Source organism: Adiantum capillus-veneris, chromosome 21, assembly GCF_014529385.1.
Source record: "Adiantum capillus-veneris isolate H3 chromosome 21, ASM1452938v2, whole genome shotgun sequence".
Taxonomy (NCBI): Eukaryota; Viridiplantae; Streptophyta; class Polypodiopsida; order Polypodiales; family Pteridaceae; genus Adiantum; species Adiantum capillus-veneris.
In genome coordinates this window covers 36,757,657-36,785,369 of record NC_140951.1, presented here as the reverse complement: position 1 = coordinate 36,785,369, position 27,713 = coordinate 36,757,657, and the positions used below count along the sequence as shown (strand labels likewise).

The 27,713-nt window shown below is 44.5% G+C and overlaps 1 protein-coding gene across 3 annotated transcripts in view; it reads right to left on the bottom strand.

Annotated features, from left to right (window-relative positions):
* The window catches only part of LOC147430788 (K(+) efflux antiporter 5-like), a 65,704-nt gene extending 40,987 nt beyond the window's left edge, over positions 1 to 24,717 (bottom strand). The window contains exon 1 of one of the 3 annotated variants that reach the window (XM_086493343.1): positions 23,944 to 24,717. In XM_086493343.1, the coding sequence (XP_086349469.1) occupies positions 23,944 to 24,232 (289 nt within the window). In that variant the 5' untranslated portion in view covers positions 24,233 to 24,717. The remainder of the gene's footprint in view (positions 1 to 23,943) is intronic. The other 2 variants (XM_086493342.1, XM_086493341.1) reach the window with 2 other exon arrangements.
* Positions 24,718 to 27,713: the final 2,996 nt, after the last annotated feature.

Genomic DNA, 27,713 nt, shown 5'->3' with positions numbered 1-27,713 from the left:
GTGGAAATCTGCTAACGCTAGGGCTGATCTGCTGTTGTGGGGGAATCTACTAACGCTAGGGCTGATCTGCTGTCTACTGTCCCCGTGAATCTGCAAGTGCAAAAACGCTGGCTGATCTGATGCAAAACCGCTAGGCCTTCTGCAATGGTGAACGCTAGAGTTGTCGCGGGGGTTGGTCTTGCTGAGAAGTTGCCTATTGAGCAAGGTGCTCCTGGTGCCTCTTCTGTCAAAAAGCGCTAGCGCTAGGTTTGCTTATATACAAACTTAGCAAAATTGCCCTACCTACTTTCCAACAAAAGTCACTTAAAAATAATAAGTGAAGAATGTCAAAAAAAGGGAAAATAGGTCTATGCACTGTAAAAATGCTCCTGATGGGTTCTTATGGAAATTTGATGATCATGTTGTGTGCAACCAGAGGATATGCATCTATTCTAAGTGTCTAGTCTGGACATGCACGGTTTGCAAACAGACTCACAAAAGTGCCAGATCACTTCCCATTCTAGACTGACTTGACTGAACTGAACCCTGGTCATGTTGTAGCTTGTCCACAGACATATAGGATTGGATGTGTCACGTGACATGTAACAACGGTACTTCGTCCTCTTTCAAGAATTCGAAGCAGCAAGTGCTTCACCATGTGCTTCCCCTGCTATTTTAGAAATCTGAATTTTGCCTTGAGTTATCAACACGGCTCTCTCCTCAATGAGAAAAGCGGTGAGATCATCAACTTCTAGCTTTTCCTTCGTGACTTGTAGCCAAAGTGTCCGAGACACCGTTTCATACTCCTTGGGCAACTTCGTGAGAACCAAAGCAGCTAATTGAGTACTCATCAATGCACTTTTCATAGTTGATCATGAATAACTTTAGCCTTCATAAGAAATGATTGCAGGGAACTTCCTCGTGGAAACTGGATGGCAAAGAATTGTCCAAGAAGGGTGACTGCTCGCATCGTAGAATCCCGATCAAACATTCCGATGAGATTGTGTCACAAAGTGATGATGTGGCTACAGACAGCAGAAACCCTAATTTCTGCCAAAAACCCTAATTTTCAAAAATCGCGGAGGCTATAAAAATAATAGTAATAATAATGATGAGCGACGCGAATCTTGCTTTTTCTCTACGCAATGAGAAAGAGAGAGAGAGAATGCTTTTGCTTTCAAGTTTTGACTCTCTGTGAGAGAGAGAGAGCAGTTGCTTTTGATTTGAAGCTTTTGGGCATCCCTTGTAACCTTTAAATAAGTGGTGAGGGCTTCACTTCTCAGAGCATCTGGACGCAGAGTCTGAGAGTGAAACCCTAGCCAATCTCTTGTACTTTGATCTGATTAATATAAAAAGAAATACAGGAAGGGGCGCAGGTCTTTGGGGCCAATATCTCTAGGAACGGAACTCCGTCGGGCCAGTGCAAATCTATTGTGATCTGTGAATTGTTTTGAAGTGGTTATTTGGTGCTGTCACGATTGATTCTTGACTTGGAGTGTCGAAGTCTGTTACAGTGGTATCAGAGCACGGCCGATTTCTCTTCTACAGGAAATCCGATCCCTGAAGTTTTTTTCCGCGGCACCTATGGCTTCAGGCAATGATCAATCGACTCCCTCTGCATCTCGAGATGCGGGTAAGGATCACAACGAAGATTTCGGCACGGAGTATGGCCCGCCTAGGCCTACTCCAACGGAGCAACGAGAGATGGAGCGTCGAAAATTGATTGATGATGCAACAAAGATGATGCTCAATTTTGCCAAGGACCCAAAGATGGCAAAATATATGAACCAGACCTCTTTGGAAGAGGTATAGATGGAGTGGCAAAGAACCACAACACCACTCCCGAAACCCGCTCTCAAGAAACCTTCTGCCTCCAAGAAATATACGGAGAAGGAACTAGAGAACGTGGTTGATGCACGGATTGCTCAGCTTTTCGACGTGCAAAAGAAAGGCAAAAAGCACGGCAAAAAGCAAAAGAAAGGCACTGCCTTCCCGGGATATTTGGGTCGTCGGTCGACATTTGACAAGGCAAAGAAATTGAAGAAGCGCATCAAGTTTGAAGACCTACCCAGTTCTTCTTCTTCTTCTTCAGATAGTTCTTCTAGCTCTTCAGACTCGAGCGAAGAAGACAGGAAAAGCAAAAAGCGAAGCAAGAAACAACGGTTCGGAAAGGGCAAGAAAAAGGCAAGGAAGTCTTAAGTCTCGCCCAGTGAGTGACACTTCTACAGAGGACTCGTCTACGGACAGTTCAAACTCTGACAACGGAAACTTTTATGGGAACAAGAAGAATTTTTACAAAGCCAACCAGTATGACTTTCTCGAAGATAAAAGCAACAAAGTCCAAGAGTTTAAGGAAGGTGGCCACTCGATCAAGTTTGATACTTTTTTAGGATACTCAGATGCTTCGAAGGCTTTGTCTTTTATACAGCAATTTGACATCGCTTTCGCGGGAGGACACTATTCAGAGCACTCCAAGATTCGGAGAGCTGCCTCTTACTTTAAGAGGAATGCTCGTACTTGGTGGTCCACGCTTCTTTTAAACAAGACTGCGCCAATTAAATGGCTGAAATTTAAGAAGCTTTTTATTTCTTCTTGGTTGACGCAAGAATATGAATGAGATATACGAGCTGCTTGGAACCATCTTCGGATGACGAAGAAAGATAAAATCAATGCTTACTGTGAAAGATTCTGGAGCTCTTTTCTACCCGCCTCTTCATTCAAGAAGATCTCGTTCAGAGAACAGATTGAGCGGTTTACCTTGGGTCTACCTACAGAGATCCGAGATCACTGCTTGGAATAGAAGTCAGCTTCTATTTAGGAGTTGATGAGTCATGCGAAGCGGGGCTTTGCCATTCACTCTGGCAGTTTGACCTACCCCACAGATAAGGGCATGACACAACGAGCCGAACAGACTTCTGGGAATGGAAGTAGAAAGAAAAAGAGCAACCAAGAGAAAAAGGATGCACGACCCAAGCTTACTCCTGAGGAGAGAGCTCGCTTCATCAGAGAGGGGAAGTGCTTTGGATGCGGGGAACATGGACATATCTCCGCGAAGTGCCCTAAAAAGGCACAGAAAGAACAAAATGATAAAGACGACGACAGGCCTTAGAGTTCAAGAGCAGCTGAGGAATGTGGCAGAAAAGGCAGATAGAAAAGCAGAACTGGTACCACATGGCGTGGGACCTGCACCTAATCTAATGAATGAAAGTACAAACTTTGCCGCTTTTGGTCTTTTGAAGGAGCCAATGCAAACTTCTTTTCACTTGGAATTAGCGGCTCGATTTGGAATTACACCCGACAGACTGACGCCACACGCGGAGGTAGTTTGACTTGCACCCGGATGGGATGTTGCCATTACACCGAGCATTGGCAAACTTCGTTTGCAATGACAGGGATGTTCAGGGCACGCGAGTGACGTTCTACTCAAGATCCCTTGGTACCACAAGAACTACGCCGTGGTTGACTACCGGGCCGAGAAAGCGACTTTGATAATTGAAGGGCTTAGAGATTGTACTTGATGAACTTCAGTTTCTTACTCATTCTTTTGGGAGAGAACTGAACGATGGATAAAGGTTGAATATGTTTTGACCTGATCAAACGAACGCCAAGACTTTTCTCCACACTCATGCCGATTGCTTTTCAGAGGGCCTGAAGATCAAACCATTGATTTGATACCTGGAAGCACGCCACCGAATCGGACACCTTACCGTGTGAGCCGAGTACAGAATGAAAAGATTATGAACCCAGTGAAAGACCTCTTGGAAAAGGGTCTTGTCTAGCCTAGTACTTCACCGTATTGCTCTCCAGTGTTGTTGGTTTTGAAGAAAGATGGATCTTGGAGAATGTGCATCGATTATAGCACTCAACGAAATCACCATCAAGAACAGATTTCCGATTCCTAGGATCGATGATCTACTCGACAGGTTACAGGGATCCTCGTGCTTTAGCAGGATTGACTTGAAGAGTGGATATCATCAGATCAGGATAGCGCCAGGAGATGTCTACAAGACAGCTTTTCGGACGACTTTTGGGCTATTTGAGTTTTTGGTGATGCCTTTTCGCTTAACCAATGCTCCTGCAACATTTAACCGGATGATGGAATGGATTTTTCGAGAGTACAGGCTATTTGTTGGCACTTTCTTTGACGACATCATTGTTTTCTCCAAGAATGAGGCAAAACACAGAGATCATCTGCTTCAAGTCTTTCAGGCATTACGAGATCACACGTTAGTGATTAATGCAAAGAAAAGTGAATTTTTCCTACCAGAGAGACACTTTTTGGGACACATTGTGTCAGCAGCAGGAGTGCAAATGGACCCGGCCGAGATAGAGACTGTCCATGATTGGCCCGATTTGAGGAATGTCCATGAAGTTAGAAGCTTCTTGGGACTGTGTTCGTACTACAGGCGGTTCATACGAAAGTTTGCAAAGGTTGCTTCCCCTTTGCATATCTTGACACAGAAAGGAGTACCTTTTTCGTGGGGACCCACAGAGGTGATTGCCTTTCGGGCATTGAAAGAGAAATTGACTACAGGACCTATTTTGACTTTGCCGGACTTGCAGAAGTCATTTGAAGTATATTGTGATGCTTGTGGTCGTAGTCTGGGTACGGTCTTGATGCAAGAAGGCCATGTTATAGCTTACGAGAGCCGTTTGTTCTCTAGGTCCGAGACTAGAGCACAAATTTATGAGAAAGAGCTTTTGGCGGTTATCCATGCTCTTACTCAGTGGCGGCATTACCTACTCGGAGCGGATTTTACTGTCTTTACAGACCAACAGAGTTTGCGCTACTTCTTGTCACAGAAGCAGCTTTCGGAAAAGCAGATGCGGTGGGCGAACATCTTGTCACGGTTCCACTTCCAGATTGTCCATGTGCAGGGACAGAAGAATGTGGTGGCAGATGCTTTGCCTCGGAAACCGTTGGTTCTCGCTATTTCTGCGATACATCATAGGAGCTTCGAGGATATGGTCGATCAGTATGCCACAGATACAGATTTTGCATATATTTTCACACGGATACGAGATGGGGAGACAGTAGCTGGATACTCCCTTCGGGAAGGCTGCTTGATGAAAAAGACTATGTTGTGCGTTACACAGCCGTTGAGGGAAAAGGTTATGAGTGAATGCCACTGTCCACCTTTTACGGGTCACCGCGGCATTGCTACCACCATGAAAGGGGTAGAGAGATACTTCTTTTGGCCGTGACTCAAAAAGGACGTGGAAGAGTTGTGCACAGTATGCCAGAAGGTCAAGTTTGACGGGCATAAGGCACAGGGATTGTTACACCCTTTACCCATACCCACCCGCCCCTGGGAAAGTATTGAAATGGATTTCATTTTTGATCTCCCGATTACACAGAATGATCACGATGATTTTCCGATTACATGGCACGTCAGAGACAATTGTCTCCGACAGAGACCCCAGATTTATGAGTTTGTTTTGGGAGGCAATTTGGGAGAACATTGGCACGCGGTTGCAGTTCTCGTCATCGTTCCACTTGCAGACTGACGGGCAATCTGAGATTGCCAATTCAGTGGTTTTAGATTTATTGAAGTCTTGTATCTCGGATCAGAAGACTCAATGGGAAAAGAACTTACGTTTGGTGGAATTTGCCTACAATAACACGATACACTCTGCGATGAGGAAGACGCCATGTGAGATTGTTGAAAGTGTTGCAAAGGTTCTATCCTTCCTGAGCACGAAAGATTAGATATTTGAAGCGGATGAATATTCGCGAGATTTGGATACGGCTTTTGCCAAGGTTCGCGAGACTTTGCAGGAGTCTCAAGAACGATAGAAAAAGGCAACGGATCGCCATTGTCGGGACTTGAAATTGAAGGAGGATGATTGGGTGCTCTTACGTTTTGAGAAGGCACGCCTACGAAAGAAAAAGGGAAAGGAGAGGCTTTTTCCAAAGCTTAGTATGGGATACTACGGACCTTTCCAGATCACTGACAAGATAAATGATGTCTCCTTCCGATTGGAACTGCCAGATACTTGGAGGATTCACAATGCATTGCATGTGAATCTCTTGAAACCTGTTAAGCGTGATGTGCCTGATAATTGGGAGCCTGATGAGCACCCCGAAGTGGAAGAAAACGAGGAGATCCTTGTTCCTGAACAGATTTTGACACATAACGATACGAAGAAAAGTAAAGTCTGAAGGCGGTTCTTGGTTAAGTTCAAGAACTTTCCTGCATTTGATGCGAAGTGGATGGAGGAGGAGGACCTAGGAGATACTCCTCCGATTGTGAAACTTTACCTCGATGTTTTGGTTTAGCATAGTCTACTCCAAACGGAACCCAAAATTCAGCTTGGCCGGAGATCTGGTGCAGTGGGATGCACAAGAGGGGAGTCACTCCGCTCCTTTGTCAACAGATGCCTTGATTTTGATACTAAAGTCACTGATGTCTCTTTGAGCTTCAGAGATACTGAGAGCTGACAATATTTTGCTGGATGACTTTATGAAATGGAATTCCTGATAATGATACTGATTTGTTCTTGACTTCTTGTGAGTGAAGGAACTGACAGACGAAATGACTGCAGCATTTTGGTCTTATTGATCTCGAATAGACATGGTTGCAATAGGGGTTAGTCAATCGGACATCGATGAGGTCCCGATTGGACCTAGATGTGATTGCTAGCTACATTGCCGATAAATCATGGTCTAAGATCCGAATGAATGTTGAATGTCCTGTGATGTCTGGTGATGTCCTGTGATGTCGTGTGATGTGACTATCGATTTTGTACATGTGCTAGATGTGTGTTCCTAGTATGTAGGTACTAACAGTCAGTGTCTGCTAAGACGGTTTATGGCTTTTGTCGGTTTTGCAGGCATAATCGCAATCGATTACAATGCTTTCAAGAGGGGGGTATGTCACAAAGTGATGATGTGGCTACGGACAACAGAAACCCTAATTTTTGCCAGAAACCCCAAAATTCCTGCAAACCCTAATTTTTGCTAGAAACCCTAATTTCCTAAAATCGTGGAGGCTATTAAATTTTTTTTTTAAAAAAAAATTAATGATGAGCGACGTGAATCTTGCTTTTTCTCTACGCAATGAGAAAGAGAGAGAGAGAGAGAGAGAGAGAGAGAGAGAGAGAATGCTTTTGCTTTCAAGTTTTGACTCTCTGTGAGAGAGAGAGAGAGAGAGAGAGAGAGAGAGAGAGAGAGAGAGAGAGAGAGAGAGAGAGAGCAGTTGCTTTTGATTTGAAGCTTTTGAAGCTCTGCTTTGGGGCATCCCTTGTAACCTTTAAATAAGTGGTGAGGGCTTCACTTCTCAGAGCATCTGGACGCAGAGTCTGAGAGTGAAACCCTAGCCACTGTCTTGTACTTTGATCTGATTAATATAAAAAGAAATACCGAAAGGGGCGCCAGTCTTTGGGGCCAATATCTCTAGGCACGGAACTCCGCCGAGCCAGTGAAAATCTATTGTGATCTGTGAATTGTTTTGAAGTGGTTATTTGGTGCTGTCGCGATTGATTCTTGACTTGGAGTGTCCAAGTCTGTTACAGTGGTATCAGAGCACGGCCGATTTCTCTTCTACGGGAAATCCGATCCCCGAATTTTTTTCCCGCGGCACCTATGGCTTCAGGCAATGATCAATCGACTCCCTCTGCATCTGGAGATGCGAGCAGGGATCACAACGAAGATTCCGGCACGGAGTATGGCCCGCCTAGGCCTACTCCAACGGAGCAGCGAGATATGGAGCGTCGAAAATTGATTGATGATGCAACAAAGATGATGCTCAATTTTACCAAGGACCCGAAGATGGCAAAATATATGAACCAGACCTCTTTGGAAGAGGTACAGATGGACTGGCAAAGAACCACAACACCACTCCCGAAACCCGCTCTCAAGAAACCTTCTGCCTCCAAGAAATATACGGAGAAGGAACTAGAGAACGTGGTTGATGCACGGATTGCTCAGCTTTTCGACGCGCAAAAGAAAGGCAAAAAGCAGAAGAAAGGCACTAGCTTCCCGGGATATTTGGGTCGTCGGTCGACATTTGACAAGGCAAAGAAATTGAAGAAGCGCGTCGAGTTTGAAGACCTATCCAGTTCTTCTTCTTCTTCTTCTACTAACAGTTCTTCTATGTTGGGTTAAGGCCTAAATAACCCCTTTTTGTACACTTTTATACTTTGTTCAGGTTCATATTGAACCTGAACACATTTTTTAAAGGTCACTTATAATAAAAGTGGGAAAACCCAAAACTCACTTATTGAGTTTTCCCCAAAAACGTGAGCTCTCTCTCTCTCCCTCTTCTTCTGCTAGCGCTTCCTCTCCTGCTGCTCTTCGCCTCCCCTCTCTGCACACACTGCACTTCCTCGCGTGCTCTTTCACTTACACACATCACCGCGCACTCATCAACTGGTATCAGAGCCCATTTAGGGTTTGGCCCAAAACCTGCAAATGCTGATTTTCAGCCAAGAGGATAACTTTGACGCGAAGAGTTGCCGTTTCATCGCCAAGGGATCGTCCCCGGACACTAGTGGGCCCCCAGTCTTGCACTTTTGACCTAAAACAGACTGAAAACAGGTAAAAATCAGCAAATTACAGGTCATTACAGCAAAACGCAGGTATTGCAAAGCATGTATTAAGGTGTGGGTTCACATACCCTCAGTCCCCACTGCCCGAAAACACTGAAATTGCCGAAAAAAGGTCGTCAAAACAGGTGTTTCCAACAAATTTCAGATTTGCGCAGGTTTTTTGCAAGTGTATTTCAATGTATATACACTGGGGAAAGTGCAAATCGCTCTAATTTATGCACATTGACCTCGTCTTGCCTATGTATGACCATCTGTGGGCCAATTTCATGCAAAATTGATGCAACAAATTGGGACTTTTGCTCATACATGCTTCTAAAGGCTGTGTTTTAGCCTTATGTATGTCCTGTGAGGGTAAAAACAACCAAAATTGTTGTTTTTTGGCACAAATTAGCTCGCTGAAATTTTCTGCGCAGAAAATTCAGAACTCCATTTTTGTGCCTAAACTGACCTGTTTTGCCTCGAATTGCTCCTGTGACTATTTGGATTTGTTGTACATACTCCTATGAGGCTGTACTTCGTTTTTGGTGCGTTTTGCCCAAAATTTCAGCAAGTTAGCTCTCCTTTTGTGCAACTATGGCGTCATCCTCCTCGGACGTGAAGAATCTCTTTGAGATCCGACGCTTCGAAGGTACAGGTTTTGACCTATGGAAGGACAGAATTCAAGGAATTCTCTTCCTTAAAGACTATGACAAGGCATTAGAGGAACATAAGCCAAAGGACATGTCTGATGATGCATGGGCCACTTTGAACAAGAAGGCCATTACTTACATAAAGATGGCCGTTTCTGACGAGATCTTGGTAGATCTCAAAGGTCTTATGACTGCTTTTAGTTGATGGGCAAAGTTGAAGGCAACGTATGAAAATACAACGCCGGTCAATCAAGTGCATTTGATGCGAAAACATGTTGGCATGCAATTGGATGAGTCAAAGAGAGCTGCAGAGCACTTGTCGTCGTTTACAGGTCCTTTGTCGCAGTTGCAGGATTCAGGCATGCCTCCCTTTGATAATAAGTTGAAAGCTATCTTCTTGCTTATGACCCTACCTGATTCTTGGGAGACACTGGTGGTTTCACTGTCTAATAACCCCAATCTGACCTTTGATGGTGTTAGGGGTTCTATTCTCAATGAGGAAAGCAGGTGGAGAGAGAGGCAGCTCAGCCAACATCGTTAGAGGCAGGACAGAGAAGAAGAATAACTATGCACAGAGGAGTAAGAATAAGAGTAAAGAAAGGGGAAATGCAAGCAAAGGCAAGGGTGATGTGACTTGCTATCAATGAGGCAGGAAAGGTCACAAGAAACCCGATTGCAGGTATTATAAAGCTAAGTTAGAAAGGAAAAAGAATGGTGGAGACAAAAAGAAAGAGAAGAAGGAAGTCAAGGCAAATTCACAGGATAGCTCAAAGGACAAAGAGAAGGCCAATGTGGCTTCTAGTGTCGTGATTGAGGAGCTGTCAGATGTAGAGGACATCTTGTGTGCCACTTTGTCAGATGATGATGCTTATGACTTTGATGCCTCTCTAAATGTTCATCCAGAGGACATGCAGATCACCAAGAGTGATCTTATTGATACTTTATTGACTGTCAATGATGCATTGTCCCAGACTTGGATTGTTGACTCCGGTGCTTCATTTCATGTGACTCCTATCAAGGAGTGTTTCTCTACTTTTGATGCGGACAAGCGTGGCCATGTATACCTTGGAAACAATCATGCATGTTCCATTGAGGGTATTGGCACTGTGCATCTATCCATAGATGGCACAAATGAGCTTGTCTTGCATGATGTTAGATATGTGCCGAGAATCAAGAAGAGTCTGCTTTCTGTTGGCCAAATGGATATGCATGGTTACAGCATCTTGTTTGAGAGAGGGGCATGGAAAATGACTAAAGGCTCAAGGCTTATTGTAAAGGGCACAAAGAAAGGGACACTTTACTGCATGCATGGAAAGGCCGTGTTGGGCAAGTTTATTGCATTGGCTGAAATTAACTCTCACATGGAGTTGTGGCACAAGAGGCTTGGCCATATGAGCCAAAAGGGCCCTTCTAAGCTTTGTACTTTGAACAAGCTTGATGCTAAAGGCACAAAGCTTGACTTTTGTAATGAATGTCAATATGGCAAGCAAGTAAAGCGTTCTTATTACTCTGGTGTCTCTCGTAAATCTTGTGTGCTTGATCTTGTACATTCCGATGTATGTAGCATGCTTACTAAATCTATGGGTGGTGCATATTATTTTGTCTCCTTTGTTGATGATCATTCTAGGAAAATTTGGGTTTATTTGCTTAAGTCTAAGGATGAAGCCTTTGCTGCGTTTAAGAGATTTCATGCATTTGTGACCACCCAAATTGGTAGAAAGCTAAAATGCTTGCGTACAGACAATGGGGGGGAGTACACAAGTGATGAATTTAACAAGTTTCGTGAAAATTTGGGCATTAAGAGGGAGCTTACTGTGCCATACAGCCCCTCTTCTAATGGTGTGGCTGAAAGATTCAATAGGACACTTTGTGAGAGGGTGAGATGTATACTGTCCATAGCTAATCTCTCTCATGGATTTTGGGGAGAAGCTTTGAAAACTGCAGTGCATATATGCAATCGATCCCCTCACACATCTTTGAAAGGTGACATCCCTGAAGAGGTTTGGTCTGGCAAGCCTGCTTCATATGATCACTTACGCATTTTTGGTTGCGAAGCTTTTGTGCATGTTAGACTTGAGTTGAGGAGTAAACTAGATGCGAAGTCCATTAAAGGCCTCTTCATGGGATATGGTGAAGAAGGCGAAATGGGTTACAGGATTTGGTTACCTCAGCTCAAAAGGGTTGTGCGCAGCCGGGATGTTGTCTTTAATGAGGCAAAGCTGCTTCAAAACAATTGTGCCTCAAAGCATGACCATAAAAGGGTGAAATTTCAGCATGACCAGCCACCTGTTAGGCCTATTTTTGACCCTCAGGATGCACCACAAATGGCTGAAAATGTAGATGATCCAGTGGTGTTTGAGCCAGATGATGTTGGACAGCAAATTGAGGCTCCTGAAGGGCATTTGCAGCCAAGAAACAATGCTGAAAATGGTGCTGAAAATGATGTACAGCAACCCATTGTTGATGATTTTGTAGTGCCACCTGATGTAAACCCATTGCCGGATAATGTGGATCATTGGGTGAGGCGGTCTACTCGTCAAAGACGGCCTGTGAGTCGATATGACCCCTCTTTGCATTACATTATGTTGACAGATGAGGAAGAGCCTCTTACGTATAAAGAGGCAAAGACATGTGAGCACAACGACAAGTGGGAGCTTGCTATGCAGGAAGAGATTAAAGCTTTGCATGCTAATCATACTTGGGATTTGGTTGAATTGCCCAAAGGAAGGAAGGCTATTCCTAACAAATGGGTGTATAAAATCAAAACTATTGATGCAAAACCCAAGTATAAGGCAAGGCTTGTGGCAAAGGGATATGTTCAAACCAAGGGCATAGACTTTCAGGAAGTGTTCTCTCCTGTTGTGAAGATGACCACTTTGCGTGTACTGTTTGCCATAGTGGCTGCTCTTGATTTGGAAATGGACCAAATGGATGTACATACCGCTTTCTTGCATGGTGATGTGGAAGAAGAGCTTTACATGAAGCAACACAAGGGTTTTGTCATCCCTCGCAAGGAACATTTGGTATGTATGCTCAATAGAAGCTTGTATGGGCTGAAACAATCATGTAGACAGTGGTATAAGAAGTTTGATCGCTTCATGCTTAAACATGGTTACAAAAGAAGCCATGCAGACCATTGTTTGTATACCAAACGTGATGAGGATGGCAGCCCTATTATTCTTGTGCTCTATGTAGACGATATGTTGATAGCTGCAAAGAAAAGAAGCACTGTTGATGCTCTTAAAGGGCAGCTGAAATCTGCGTTTTCAATGAAAGACCTTGGGGCAACTGAATACTTGGAGTGCGTGTTACACGGCAAAGAGACAAGCGCCTATTGTATTTGTCGCAAGAAAAGTACATTGAAAAGGTGCTAGACAGATTTAACATGGCTGAAGCAAAGCCTCTTGGTGTGCCATTACAGCCATATGTTAAAATTTCCAAGGATGATTGTCCCAAGTCAAAGGAAGAAGCCAATGACATGCAAAGTGTGCCTTATGCTTCAGCTTGTGGTTCACTTATGTATGCTATGGTTGCTACTAGGCCTGACATAGCCCATGCAGTGGGAGTTGTGAGCCGGTTTATGGCTAATCCAGGCAGGTTGCATTGGGATGCAGTGAAGTCCATTATGAGGTACTTGAAAGGGACTAAAAACAAATGCCTCTGCTATGGTAAAGGACCAATGGAGTTGAAGGGATTTTGTGACTCTGACATGGCTGGTGATGTGGATACACGAAAATCTACAAGTGGCTATGTATTTACTCTTGCGGGAGGTGCTGTTTCATGGTGTTCTAGATTGCAAAAGATTGTTGCATTGTCTACGACAGAGGCTGAATATATTTCAGCCACTGAGGCTTCCAAAGAAGCTATTTGGTTAGCACGCCTATGCAGGGAGTTTGGTTTGCCTGCCAAGGCACCTATGCTTGGTTGTGATAGCCAGAGTGCCATATGTCTGGCAAAGAACGCCATGTTTCATGCACGCACAAAGCATATTGATGTGCGGTATCACTTCATACGAGAAGTGCTTGAGGATGGCCTTATTACATTGGTTAAGGTCCATACATCACAAAATCTAGCCGATGCTCTCACTAAGTGCTTACCCAAAGCACAACATCATCTATGCATAGAGATGGTGGGAGTCACGTAGCTTAAAGGCGCCATTTATGCCTTTAAGTGGGAGGTTGTTGGGTTAAAGGCCTAAATAACCCCTTTTTGTACATTTTTATACTTTGTCTACGTTCATATTGAACCTGGACACATTTTTTTAAGGTCACTTATAATAAAAGTGGGAAAACCCAAAACTCACTTATTGAGTTTTCCCCAAAAACGTGAGCTCTCTCTCTCTCTCTCTCTCCCTCTTCTTCTGCTAGCGCTTCCTCTCCTGCTGCTCTTCGCCTCCCCTCTCTGCACACACACTGCACTTCCTTGCGTGCTCTTTCACTTACACACACCGCCGCGCACTCATCATTCTAGCTCTTCAGACTCGAGCGAAGAAGACAGGAAAAGCAAAAAGCGAAGCAAGAAACAACGCTTTGGAAAGGGCAAGAAAAAGGCAAGGAAGTCTAAGTCTCGCCCAGTGAGTGACACTTCTACAGAGGACTCGTCTACGGACAGTTCAAACTCTGACAACGGAAACTTTTATGGGAACAAGAATTTTTACAAAGCCAACCAGTATGAATTTCTCGAAGATAAAAGCAAGAAAGTCCGAGTGTTTAAGGAAGGTGGCCACTCGATCAAGTTTGATACTTTTTCAGGATACTCAGATGCTTCGAAGGCTTTGTCTTTTACACAGCAGTTTGACATCGCTTTCTTGGGAGGACGCTATTCAGAGCACTCCAAGATTCGAAGAGCTGCCTCTTACTTTAAGAGGAATGCTCGTACTTGGTGGTCCACGCTTCTTTTAAACAAGACTGCGCCAGTTAAATGGCTGAAATTTAAGAAGCTTTTTATTTCTTCTTGGTTGACGCACTTCAATAACAACTGAATTGAGAGAGAGAGAGAGAGAGAGAGAGAGAGAGAGAGAGAGAGACGACACGCGACACGGAGTGGCGGAATTCCACCCCAAAGAGTATTGGCCCCAAACCTTGGCGCCCCTTTCGGTATTTCTTTATATTGCATCAACACTGTACAAGCCAGTACTCCAGACTCTGCACCTTCTCCAGGAAGCATGCTAGAGAATGAGCCCTAACCTCATATTTAAAGGCCCTTGGCCTGAAAAGCACTTACAGTGAAAAGCCTTCAAAACTCAAAAGCTTCTAGTCCAAAAAGCAAAGCCAAAAGCTGCCAGCATAATTTACGAAAATCCGTACAACCTGCCACGTCATCAGCCAACGCAAAACGCGGAAATCCGTACAGCTTGCCATGTCATTATGCCAACGTAATTTCCGAAAATTTGCCATGTCATCAATAGCTATGCAATTTTCAGAAAATCTGTTGCTGCTTCTGCTTCTTCTAGGGTTTAGGCCCCTCGATCGATAGCTCCGTTCTTCAGTAGATCGACACGTCAGCAATTTGTTACATCTGCCCTTCTTGAAAGAGAGTAATCATCCGCGATTACAGCATATCTACAAAACAACTCAAGTTAGCTCCAAAAAAATTTCCAAGGGACATTCAGTTTGCTCTTTTTGTTAAGGAGTTAGCTTCTCCTTTCGGCTCTTTTGATGAAGAAGTTAGCTTCTCCTTTCAGCTCTTTTGATCAAGGAGTTAGTGTAACCGGCCCGTAGGGCGGTAGGCGTTGGCTTTCACCCGAAATTCTTTACTTAAAACACACACACAGAGCACTTTGCAAAGGAGACATGTAACGGGAATTAACACTTAATCACACACACGGCTCGGAAGCTCGAATGCTCCGAGCAGACGCCAACAACCTGTAGGCCCCAAAATTGACGCCCCTTTCGGTATTTCTTTATTCTTTAGGAGGGTAAATTACAAGGTAAGGTCCTGGGAATCCTTCACGTGTATCCACCTAGATACCATTTGATTTGGCCAAATTTCGGCAGCATAACCACCCCAAACCTTGCGCGAAACGAATTCCCCTGCTAGAACTCACTTGCACTGGCGTATACCCTCTGATTCTTGCCCAAAAACAGTAAATTCAGCACGCTGTGTTTACTGGTTTTTGCCTTGTTTTCAGCCCCAAACAGTCCCCTTACTGTCCTCTACCAGTGGGGCACGATTCCCAAGTGTCTTGGCATCCGTATGGCTGAAAAACAGTCAAATTACAGCGCATACACAGCGCTGATTTTGCACCTGTATGGTGAGGTTATGACCCTCACCAGTGCCTGCTTTGGAGTAGCAGCTAGCTACCCCTGTTTCTGCTCAAGGAGGCTCTTGCCTTAGCACGAAAGCATGAACCCACACACTTGTACATCAGTCAAATGAGGAGCCCTCTTGTGGGACATCACATAACTGCACGTAGGGGAGAGAGAGAGCAGTGTGTAGTGTGCATGGCATCACTCCTAGCACCACACTGTACATGAGAGGGAAAGGAAGCACTCCATAGCTCTTAACCTGTGACAGATTGCATAATGAGGCCTTCCCAGCTTAAAAATTCAGCCCCCATTTTTCTGGAAGAGGCAAGTGCATAAAAATGTGACACTTGGCGCATTTACAAGCATTTTCCCGTTTCGGGTTCGCCGCTTAAAAATATCCTGACCGATTGCCCAATTGACTTCGCGGCAGAGTTATAAAGTGTTCCCCTAGTCATACTGGAGGTAATGATGCGAACACATTTCACAGCCCAAAATAGCAGTTCCCTAAATTTTAGGAGATGCTTCCGTTGGGCTCCCACTGGTCTTCTGACCATCTATCCTCATTGGAACCGCATCCAAAAGTGCAATGTGGCCCAACTGTCGGATACTTTTTGTTGGTAGTCCCACCTTGACTTTACGCCTTAATTGAATTCACTTCCTAGTATCCACCAACTTGCTAAGTGCGACGGGGGGACCTATATGATCTTGCTCTGAGCCTAGACATCCTCTTACCATACGAATTCCAGTGCCGACCACTTCCCGTCTGCGGGTGAATCTACCGTTCACATTGGCCATACAATGTCCGACCGTTTGCTACTTCAAAAAGAGGGTCTCAAAACAAATAAAATAAACCCCATTGGAAAGAAACCAACAACCAAGGTTAGCAGTAGCCACATCCTTGTGACATGGTTAATAACTGCCACGTCCTCGTGACAGTTAGCTTCTCCTTTCGTCCAGATCGGAACTCTTGATATTCCGGCATAGTAAAATTAGCCATCACACCCAGAGCGTACTGATCTTCCACGAGTGTCTTGATGCACTAAAATTACATACCCAGGCAATCTCATTCAATCAGGAATATTCAGTAATTGGCACATCACAATGCAACACAAATGCTTACATATGCATGTTACAAGACAAAGCAAACGCCGCCGCTGAGCACTCCCCCAAGACAAACGGTCTGCGGTATGAAGCTACTCAACGACTACCTTGTCACTCCCCCCGCAAATAACCTAAAAAGGTCCAAGCCATGAGCTCACAAGACTGTACAACCAAACGCTCCCCAAACCGCAGTCTGCGTCACTTGGAGGTTCAAGCATACAACCAAACGCTTCCCAAGCATCGGCCTACGTCGTTCGGAGGTTTTCTAGCATACAACGGAACGCTCCCAGGCATCAGCCTGCGTCATTTCGAGGTTCAAACAATACCAAAACAGTATTTCTCACTTCACCCGAGAGTAAAATCACCAATCAATGAAACCAGTATTAAAACCAGAGTCAAACATTTCAAATCGGCACCAAAACAAGTTTAAAACGTATACCATCCATTTCAAACAAATTTCAAACAGGATCACCAAACAAGTTCTCAAACAGATTTCAAACTTAAAAAAGCAATCTCGACATCAATCCAGCTCGAAAAGTCAGTTGACTTTCCATTCTAAACCTGCACCAAAAAATTAGGGTTAGGTTCATTCCATAGGGTCGTAGCCGAGCACAGCATGATCCATCAGCTTTTGGACAGAGTGTTCTGGTTGGCGACGATAGTAGTCCCAAGATAGCAATCGCACTGGATCTCCAAGGTCATCTGCTCGTGAAGAGACATCTACTAAGAGATGTTGAGAAATTTCAAGTTATAATCTGCTAGGGTTTCCATGGCAAGCATTTCAAGATACCCCACTCTGCAAGAAGTTGCACTCCAAAGGAAGATGTCAGAAACCATACAACTTCGAGCAAAAATTTTCTTGAAAGCTTGCCAAGTACTTGGAGTATGCTACTTGATAGCTATCAACATCTGCATAGCACTGCCTCTGAGAAAAACAGCAGCTCGAAACAAATCTTGGATCCTTCTTTTGCAAGTGATCTTAATGGCTTATGCCCTGTAAGACATGAGCGGTGAAGACGGGAGCGCCCGATGCGCGATGAAGTAAGGGTGGGAGTGGCAAATAAGTCCGGGTTGGAGGGCGAAGATACCTCAAATAAAATTCCAGCTTTGTCTGCTCTTTTGTAGAACCGTTATGCTTTCAGAAAAGCACACGCCTGATGCTCTGATATCACTGTCACAAGACGGGCACCACGTGCCAATAGAAAAGAACAGACTGAACAGATTTCTAGCACTTCAATAAGAACTAAATTGAAAGAGAGAGACGACACGCGACACGGTGACGGAATTCCACCCCAGAGAGTATTGGTCGCCCCTTTCGGTATTTCTTTATATTGCATCAACAATGTACAAGCTGGTACTCCAGACTCTGCACCTTCTCAAGAAGCATGCCAGAGAATGAGCCCTAACCTCATATTTAATGGCCCTTGGCTTGAAAAGCACTTACAGTGAAAAGCCTTCAAAACTCAAAAGCTTCTGGTCCAAAAAGCAAAGCCAAAAGCTGCCAGCGTAATTTACGAAAATCCGTACAACCTGCCACGTCATCAGCCAACGCAAAATACGGAAATCCGTACAGCCTGCCACATCATCATGCCATCGCAATTTTTGAAAATCTGCCACGTCATCAACAGCTACGTAATTTTCAGAAATCTGTTGATGCTTCAGCTTCTACTTCTTCTATGGTTTAGGCCCCTCGGCCGGTAGCTCCGTTCTTCAATGGCTCGACACGTCAGTAGTTTGTTACATCGACTAACTCTGTAAGGTGACCAGTTCGGTGGTGTACTACCAGGAATCAATCATGTGATCTTCACGACGTAAACGAGGCAACTCGCTTTGTACGCCTTCAGAGAAACAGTCAACCCCTATTGCAGAAAATCTTGTCGTTCTTTTTCGAGGTCAAACATATTCGACCTTCAATCATCATTTAGTTCTGAGTAAAGAAACTAAATTTCATCAAGTACAATCTCTTTGCCCTTCATTTGTCAAAGTCGCTTTCTCAGCCCGATAGTCAACCACGGCGTTGTTCTTGTGGTACCAAGGGATTTTGAGGACGTCAAAACCTCCTAAAGGCATTACATAGAAGTCCTCGAGCCCTAAATACCCCTGATATTGCAAACGAAGTTTGGCAATGGTCGATGTAATGGCAACATCCCGTCCGGGTGCTGCTAGAACTGCCTCCACCTATGGCCTCAGCCTGTCGGGCGTAATTCCAAATCGAGCCGCCAATTCAAGAAGTTGGCCTTGGCTCCTACATCAAAGAAAAATGAGGGCTTCTTGATCTTTCACTTTGCCCCAAGGGCGGCAAAGTTTTGTACTTTCATTCATATGATTCGGTTCGGGCCCCACTCAATGTGGTACCGTTTCTGCTTTTATCTTTCCTTTTCTTCGGCACTCGACTGCTGCTCTGTAACTCTCAAGTTTATCTTATGGTGGTCCTTTGAGTTCTGGTCCATCTCTTTCTGCATGTACAGGTTCCGCTTTTCTACACCCGTTTGTCCTTTCGGCTTTCCTCCCTACCTGAGAGGAGAAACAATGGCTACATGCCATCTCGAGTAAATCTTATCAATCGGGTAATTTCTCAGGTGTCTCGCCAATCTCGGGTCCCTGGAATACTTAATCAATCTATTCACACATATGCCAATCTGCAGTTGACATTTGTACTCCGTTCTGGCAAACTTGTCCGAAACAAATTTGCCCAAATCTTCATTCTTTTCTTCAGTTCCCGCGCCAGATTTTCAACTTTTATTTGCCTTCCCACTGAGAGGTGTCATCTCTGTCAGATTCTTCACGAGAACCCATGTGTAATCTGGGATTCTTTATGGCTTTATGCCCTGTAAGACAGAGCGATGAAGACGAGAGCCCGCCCGATGTGCGATGTATGAAGGGTGGGAGTGGCTAATAAGTCTGGGGTTGAAACACGAAGATTCTTTCACAAAAGTCTGCGTGTGCTACAAAAAGGATCGGATCCTCCGTAGAAGAAGAATCTTTTTGTGCTCTGATACCACTTTAACAAACTTGGACACCCCAAGTCAAGATTCTAATGCAACACAACAGAGATTCACTTCAAACTTATTCACAATCCACAATAAATTCGTCACGGCCCGGCGTAGTTCCGTGCCAAGAGGTATTGGCCCCAAAGACTGGCACCCATTTCGGTATTTATTTTTATATTAATCTTTGAGCAAAGTACAATGAGCCCGCGGGTGCTTACTCTCAGACTCTGCGTCCACATGCCTTGAGAAGTGAGGCTCTTGGGAGTATTTATTCTTACAAGGGATGCCCAAAAGCTTTCAAACTCAAAAGCAATTGATCCCCAAAAGCTTTAAACTTAAAAGAAAAAGTTCCAAAAGCAATTGGTTCCCAAAATCTGCCAAAAGCAATCAGCGCAAATTACGGAAATTTCGTACAACTGCCACGTCAACATGTCAGCACGAATTGCGGGCGTCCGTGCAGCTGCCACGTCATCTGCCAACCACGTCATCGGCCAACCATGTCAACCTGTCCGCGCCTTTTCTCGGCCATCTGCCATGTCAACAGTTGTGTGTGTTTGTCTAGGAGCTTGCCACGTCACCAATTTGTGACATTCTGCAATCCACTAAAAGCACAAATTCACATTTAAAAGAAGGCACGCTATGGTAACCCTCTACAGGACAATATAGCCATCAACATCATGATGAATAGTACTAACTAAATACTATAACATGGTAGCTACGCTTTAAAGTTGGGGTAGAGCTAGTAATCAATACATGCTCCTACAGATTGAAACAAGGCGTGCACACTGCACACACATGTAAGCATCCATTAATACGCGTTATGAGTACTAAGTTCATTGTCACATGGAAGAGTGGCTAGGGATGGGGTCCAAGGACGTCTAGACCTTGAATTCCGTACATTAACGGGTACACACGTGTGCAGAAAAGCAACCCATGAGTATAGTGCACTAGCCTCGAAGTTCGTGGGAGCAAATCCTCGAAGTGTGTGGCGCTAAACCTCAAAGTGCACATCCATTGAATTTTTCTTTAAAAATGCACGGTTAGGCAAATGTGCATACGCAATTTTAGGATACTCTGAGGCCCATATCTCACATGTGTACAAATCATTTATGCAAGAGGATTCTGACTGACAAAAAGACCCTCGTCTGGACATGTAAGTCATACAAACAGGATCTCAAAATTGCAGGACAGAATCCCCTAGGCTCAATAGCCAATATCTGGCTTTGGAAGTCGGTTTAGCATATTCACATGGCACAGAAGAGTCAGTGTGCACACCCTATGCTCTAGCAGGTTTTGCAAGAGGCGAGCCTTTGCGTTTTTTCCTCTGCCTTGCGTTTTTGGCAACCAAGCAGCCTTTGGACCAACGTTTTTCATTTGCATCAGTCTCCTCTTCCTTGCCGACCTTGGACAGCCAAAGCCTCCTACTCCTTGCCCCTTGGTCTTCTCGTTTGGAAGCTGAACCAAAACGTGACTTTGCCAACGATTTCCCGACTTATCCATTGCTGATTTTCAGCCTGTTTTGGTGCGCATTTACAGCCCTCACCTTACCTTCTCGGCATCCCGTGTTCATCACCTGGCGTTTTGCTCAAACCCCGGCATTTCTAGCGGAATTTCCAGCTCCCTTTTTCTGCGATTTCAAGTTTGGACAGCACCTCGACTTTGCTTCATCGGCATCCCTTCGGGTTTCCCTTGCCTCTCCCGTCACTTACCCTTTACTTTGCGGTCTTTTGGGGTTCTATCCGACATGGTTTTCTGATCCTATCACCTTTGCTTCTGATTTTACACACCAGACTTCTCAGCTGATTTTTTGTTTGTACCTATACGGCAACACTCCCAGCCATGCCCATCTTTCCTTCTGACAAAAAGCTTGACCGCTCCAGCTTTGTCGTTTGGAAGATGAAGAGCATGGTGATGCTTATGCAGTTTGACCTTTGGGACTGGCTTATCGATCCTGCCAATGCTATGTGTCTCGGCCTTGCTCCTGCATTTGGTGCTCCTACATCGACATCATCAGCTACCACTTCTTCTGTTGTTACACGTGTTGGGCCCTCACTCCTCATCTACTTCTCTCATGGTACTACTTCTGGCGGATCAAGTACCGTGGTCACACAGGCTATGGTGGATCAGTGGAATCTGAACCATCACAGAGTTTACTCTTTCTTACTCATCATCTGTGCAGATAGCGTGTTGACGTCTTTACGCTCTCACACCACTACACATGAATTATGGGGTTTCCTTTGCAACATGTAGGAGGCGAAGACACCCAGAAGGATCCTCGCTCTGGAAAAGACTTTGATAGACTTACACGTCTCGTCATTTCCGACTATCCAGGACTTCATATCCCGCATGCTTCTTCTCCGTGATGAGCTTGCAACTTGCGATCACCGGATCTCTTCCAAGAGCATGGCAACTTGGTTGCTGCTCAAGCTTCCTGACACTTATGATTCCTAGTTCCAATCACTTACTACCTCTATTCGTCCTACTCCCATCACTTGGGAGGAGCTCTTACCTGCTGTGCAACAAATAGTTTTGCGCGTTCAGGACAGAGCCACCCCCATCTCTGGCCCTTCACAGGCCGATGGCATCCCCCTCTAGTTTCCTTCACCTCCTTCTTCCCTCTTATAATAGAGATTACTTTTGGCTTGGAGTTTGCCGGTTTACCACCTTGGCCTTCTATCCTTTTGTGTCAGAGTGCTCTGCTTCAAGGATGGTTCTCTCTCTTCCGTCTCTCTTCTGCTGACCTTCACCGATGAGCTCCCTGCTCGTCTTCCATCTTTCCCTCATGTATATCCTCTTCAGCGACTTGTTCTGTTGTTAACCTCTCCATCAGTCTCACCTCGCTTTGGTCATCATCACATTGGTGTTGGACGGTTCATCATTTTGTTTGATTGCCGCTGCTTCTTTTCACACTCCAAATTTGCTAGACGTGTTGCATCTTCCTTAGCGACTCCGCATCTGTCGTGGAGGGGGGGGTGTTAGAATCTTCATCTCCAGATGCTTCGCACCCTGCCTACAAGCTTCACACACATCACGTGCATTGGCCCTTGATTGTGGGTTGGCCACCCATACACCTGTTGGACAGGGATTGTCAGACACATTTAGGGTTTTGCTCAACACTTTGCCCGGATCTATTCTGGTCCTTTTCCGCTTTTTCATATTCATGGGTGTTTTTGTGCTAGGTCGTTGGGTTTTCTGGTCTGCCCTACCTCCCTTTATTCTCCTATACATAGGAGGGAGGGGGAAGGGGCGCGGGGAGGGGGGGGCTGCACTCTCCCATCCATCTTGTCTTGTACACAGCAATTTTGCCATCTGGAGTTATTGGGGCTTGCCAACCTTTTCCACCTATCTCTGTGTGTTGATCGCCATTGTCTTTCTCTTTCTCTCTCCACCTTCCGCTCACTCTGACAAGAAACAAAGGTTCCTAAGACTACCATTTTATCTGAATGAGAAGGGAGTAAAGACTCTCGAGACCATCAAGATGAGAGATTAAAACGGAGTCTTTCGTTGCGGGGAGGGGGGGGGGGGGGGGGGGGGAGACCAATCCATCTTCTTGTCTCCAATACGGCGTCAATCTTCTCTCTCATATTTAGGATTTTGTCTAAGTAATAGAGTCTATTTATATGAGACTATTAATATTTTTGTGCACTCCCATTTGTGAAACTGGATCTAGGCACAAAACCCAGGAGATAACTCAAAACTCACACCCCCTGTGCAAAACAAGTCCAAAGATCTGGGGGCCACAAGTGATAATGGAATCTGACAAGTCCAGCTGCCATCCGCAAAGACTGCCAATTGCTGCAGCATAAAATACGCCACCTTTGAAGGCAAACTCGCAGGAACCAAGATAGACAATCCTGTCCACCAATGACAAATATATATGACGTATATCTATATGTATATGTACATATATACATATATGTATATATATATATACATATATATGTATATGTATATGTATAGAGAAAGAGAGAGATAGTGTTCTTGTGTCTCGCTGTAGCCTCTTCATTATCATCCTCGTCCTTGGTTGCTTTCTCCTCTCTGGCTAGACATTCACCGCATGCAGGTAGCTGACCCTGGTCGAGGCTTCTAGCCCAAATTGTGGATTGTTATTTACTCGGGGCAGCTGTTACTTTTCAAGTTCTACTTAGTCTAGGGAACTTGAAATAAACATCAATACGGTACAGATAAAGCATCCTGTGCTTCTCTACTTGAAAATGTAGACAATTTGAGCTCAAACTCATAATAGCCTGTGCTTACTTGCACTTTGCAAAGACAAAATTCCATTAGCGTCGATCTGTCTCCCCTCAAAAAATTACACCATGACTTGTACCCCATCAATCAGCCAGTAAATAACTTTCACTTGCAAATATCTCATTCACAATTCCAAAAACAATGTGAACTGCAAGCCTGATTTATCTTTTCTGATAATAAAAGTAGAGGGCTTACCTTCTTGATGATCTTTCTCAGAGAACTCCTTCTCTAGGACACGATCAATCATGTCAGCAATACTTCCCTCTTTAGGAGGAGGAGCTGGTGTTGTGGTGTTTGCACTGCTAGACTCATCGAATCCTTCATCAAATGCATCATCGGCATCTTCATTGATGTCTACACGAGTTGCAAAACATAGATCTGCTGCATGTAATGTGCCTAAAAGCAAAATGAAGAAGATTCCCTGACGGAAATATGCGTAATTATGTGAACTTGGCGCACGATTTGCTTGCCAAAACTTCCCCATTCTAGCTGTCTCGCTGTTAAAGGTAGTAAACAAGATTGCAATGTGCTTGCAAAAACTGCGCCATTCTGGCTTTCTCACAGTACAAAGCTGCAAGATCCATTACACTGCAAAAGAGAAGATATGCCCTGGGCTGAACATGAGGTTCCAAACAACATTTTCCATAAGGAAAAGCTCATTTGTAGCAGCTATGGCGCGCAATGAGCCGGTAAACGTAACTGCAAGCGGCAATAACGGCAGAAGTACAAAATGCTGAAAATATAGGAAGGAAGGAAGCCTACAAAAGTGGAAACCCTAACCCTAACAAGCGTTCAGAATAGAGGAGCCTGCAGAATCTGGCAGACGTTGAGAGCTCGAGGTTGATCTCAAGGGATGTGTGTGTATTGTGTGCGTGTGTGCGTTGTTTGTTTTGAACTCTCTCTGTAGGACGGGCGTTAGTGTCGTGATGCCAATGTAGCTCGCGCTGCTTTCTCGTCCCCCTCTCTTTCTATTGGAAGTTTTACCGGCTACAACTTTTTCTCATGAGAAATTGTTCTCGAAAGGGAAATATTACTAGCTGTATGTAGACGCCCGGACCACCATGCAGCTGGATGTCCCTTCCATTTAAATTCGACAACACTTTAGGGCGGATCCACACGGGCGCAGGTAGAACCCCTGCCACCCATCATCAATTTTGTCGTGTATGTTAATTGGAGCCAACACACAACGGCAGCTTGTTCAGCGAGGGGCAGAGGTAAAAGACACATTCTCCAACTCTGTCGATTTTGGCAGAGTTCACACTCATGGTCAGCGTTTCCTGACGAACACGGGTTGGGATTGTCCTCGTGTCCATGGAGATCAGCCCTTACTTAGTAGCACTTTCACTCGGTGTAAGGTTAGTTGGGGAGGCTTTGGGGAGTGTTTATTTCTTTGAAGCCCCTCTCAAACTCCCTTTTGACGCAAAGTTTTGGCGTGCCACTTCCCTTTTTTCTTACCAATACAGCGTGAAAAATGGTATTAAAGAAAAAGACTTTACATAAGAAAGGCTCACACACCTTGGATACAATTAGAGAAGCCACGTTCCTTTCTAACACGGGGCTTCCTAGAGGGAATCAAGGCCCAAGATCATGGGAAATAAGGAACGTTTAATTCTCCAAAGGGGACATAAATGTCGGAGCTAGTTCACGCTTAGATAATCGTCAAGATCACCCCCATATTATAAACCTTGAATCACTTGAGATTGAACCCGAGACCTCATCTTCCCACATTAAATCCTTACAACCATACTATTGTGCGTCACTTGTCCATGTGGGCAAGGTGGATGTACACTACCCTAGTTCACCACCTAGTCCACTCCCTAGTTAATTGCCCCCAGCTTAGTTTACCTAGCAATCTGAGGGTGGAGATCAAGGTTTCCTGCATTGTTCAATTTGGGGTCTACATCCCCTCAGAGGGACCCATGTGAGATAGTAATGAGGGGTGTAGTTGTGTAATGCACTAGTAACTTGTGTGTAGCGGAAATTGATAACATAGTGAGCATTTCGTTAAGAACAAGCTTTGACACAACCTCCACACTAGTAACTTGTGTGTAGCGGAAATTGATAACATAGTGAGCATTTCGTTAAGAACAAGTTCCTAATGAGCATAGAGAGAGTACTTAATTTGAAAAAGCAACATAGCAATTTACACCTAGCTAATTTGGCATTGACAATACTTGAAAAGAGAGAGAAATAGAACAATTGACAACGATTGAGGACCGGATTTACATGGAGCGTGTCCCGCCTCCATAAAGGCTTTGTATTATAGCTTCTCCCATCAAAGAAGACTTTTGTACAATACAATTCTTGTTGACAAAACTCGTTAGTGCAATGAAGATGGAAGCTTCATGCACCAAATTATGCTTGAAAAACACACTTAGTGTCCCTCGCCTCAGTCCCAAGACCTCACACACCTTCAAAAATGGTGAGAGCTAGCAGGGAATGAGGATGATTGAGAGGAAGAAGATGTATCTTACGAGAAAGAAGTATTCTCCTCACATAATTACTCTAATAGCATAGCTTAGCTTAGTAATTAGCATGGTAGAGGAGATGAGCATGCCATTGAAGCTTGGCTTTTGGTTGGATTTTCATTCCATAGCCAAGAGTTTTTCGTGTAGGCCTCTACTTCTCAATGCTTGGAGAAGGAGATGGAGTTCTTCTTGCACACATGAGTTGTGTGTGTAGCATTGTGTTTGACTAAAATGCAGACTCTCTCTTCTTGGTCGGCCCCTCTTGCAAAATAGCCATCCTGGCTTCCCATTGGCTCCTACAAAGCTTAGCCAATCACAATTAGAAGCATAATTGATAGCCTTGTGACATGTGTCCCCCTTTCCCCTTTTGTGAGAGTTTCAGGTAATTAAATAATTCATCTAAACTCTCATTAGACCTTTTAGTCTTCTGGCCAATAGCAATCAGGCAAGCCATTGGGCTGTTGGATGCTCATTGGACCCCTTGGTAGACTGTCCAATAGTCTTCTAGGGAGCTTAATTTCTATCGGTTCTTTTATCAAGCATTTTTTCAATTGATTAGACTAATTTTACACTAACCTAATTCTCATTGGTCCACCTCTATGGCCATCCAATAGGATTTGAAGGGAGATTGAGAGGCAACTAGCCTAGGAGCCTGCCATGTGTCTAGTATTCCCTTTGGGGGAAGCTTTGGAGTATGTGTGTGTGTGTGTGTGTGTGTGTTTCTCTCTCCTCCCCTACTCTTAGGGCTCGCCCCCTCCTTGATAGGGATGTGGGAAGACTTTTGAGTCTTCCCTCCACCATCCAATTTTCCCAGCTTTGACTATTTGGACCTTTCAATTGGAATTTTGAAACCTTAGTGAAAGGGCATGGGGACTGGAACATGCTCATCACCACCCAACCATGCCCTATATAGGCCCCTGGCCTTCTAAATATAAGGACCCCCTTGACTGCATGTCCGTCCTGGCCCTTGGCCGTGCGTAGTCCTACCATTGTCCTGACATTACTTCCCCCTTGGAGAAGCGTTTTCGTCCGCAAAAACACAAGTGATGATATCTTCATAAGAACACTAATGTTTTCTACCGTAACATCCCTCATGGATCCAACGGTTCATTTGAGCGGAACCCGGTTCAGTAGGAGGTTCAATGAAACCAAGAGTAACATCTTGATTTTCTACATTGTTGTCCATTTGTAACCATCTCATGGTACCGGTTCCTATCCAAACATATTGTGTAGACTCCGTTTAGAATGCTCATGAGCATGGTAAACGAGTTTATCACAACAAAGATGTACCAAAAAGAGTACATCTTGTCACTTTCCATGAAAGTAACTTGCTACTATAACTCATTAGCCAAGTTTAAGTCCTTGACTTGTCATCATCAGTAAACAGCCCCACCCTAACGAGTGTTCAAGGTTGAAAACCTGAGTTCTACATGAAGAGACTACACCTAGTTGCAAACATGCTTTAACTTATAGTAAGCAAACTCTAAGTAGAGCAAT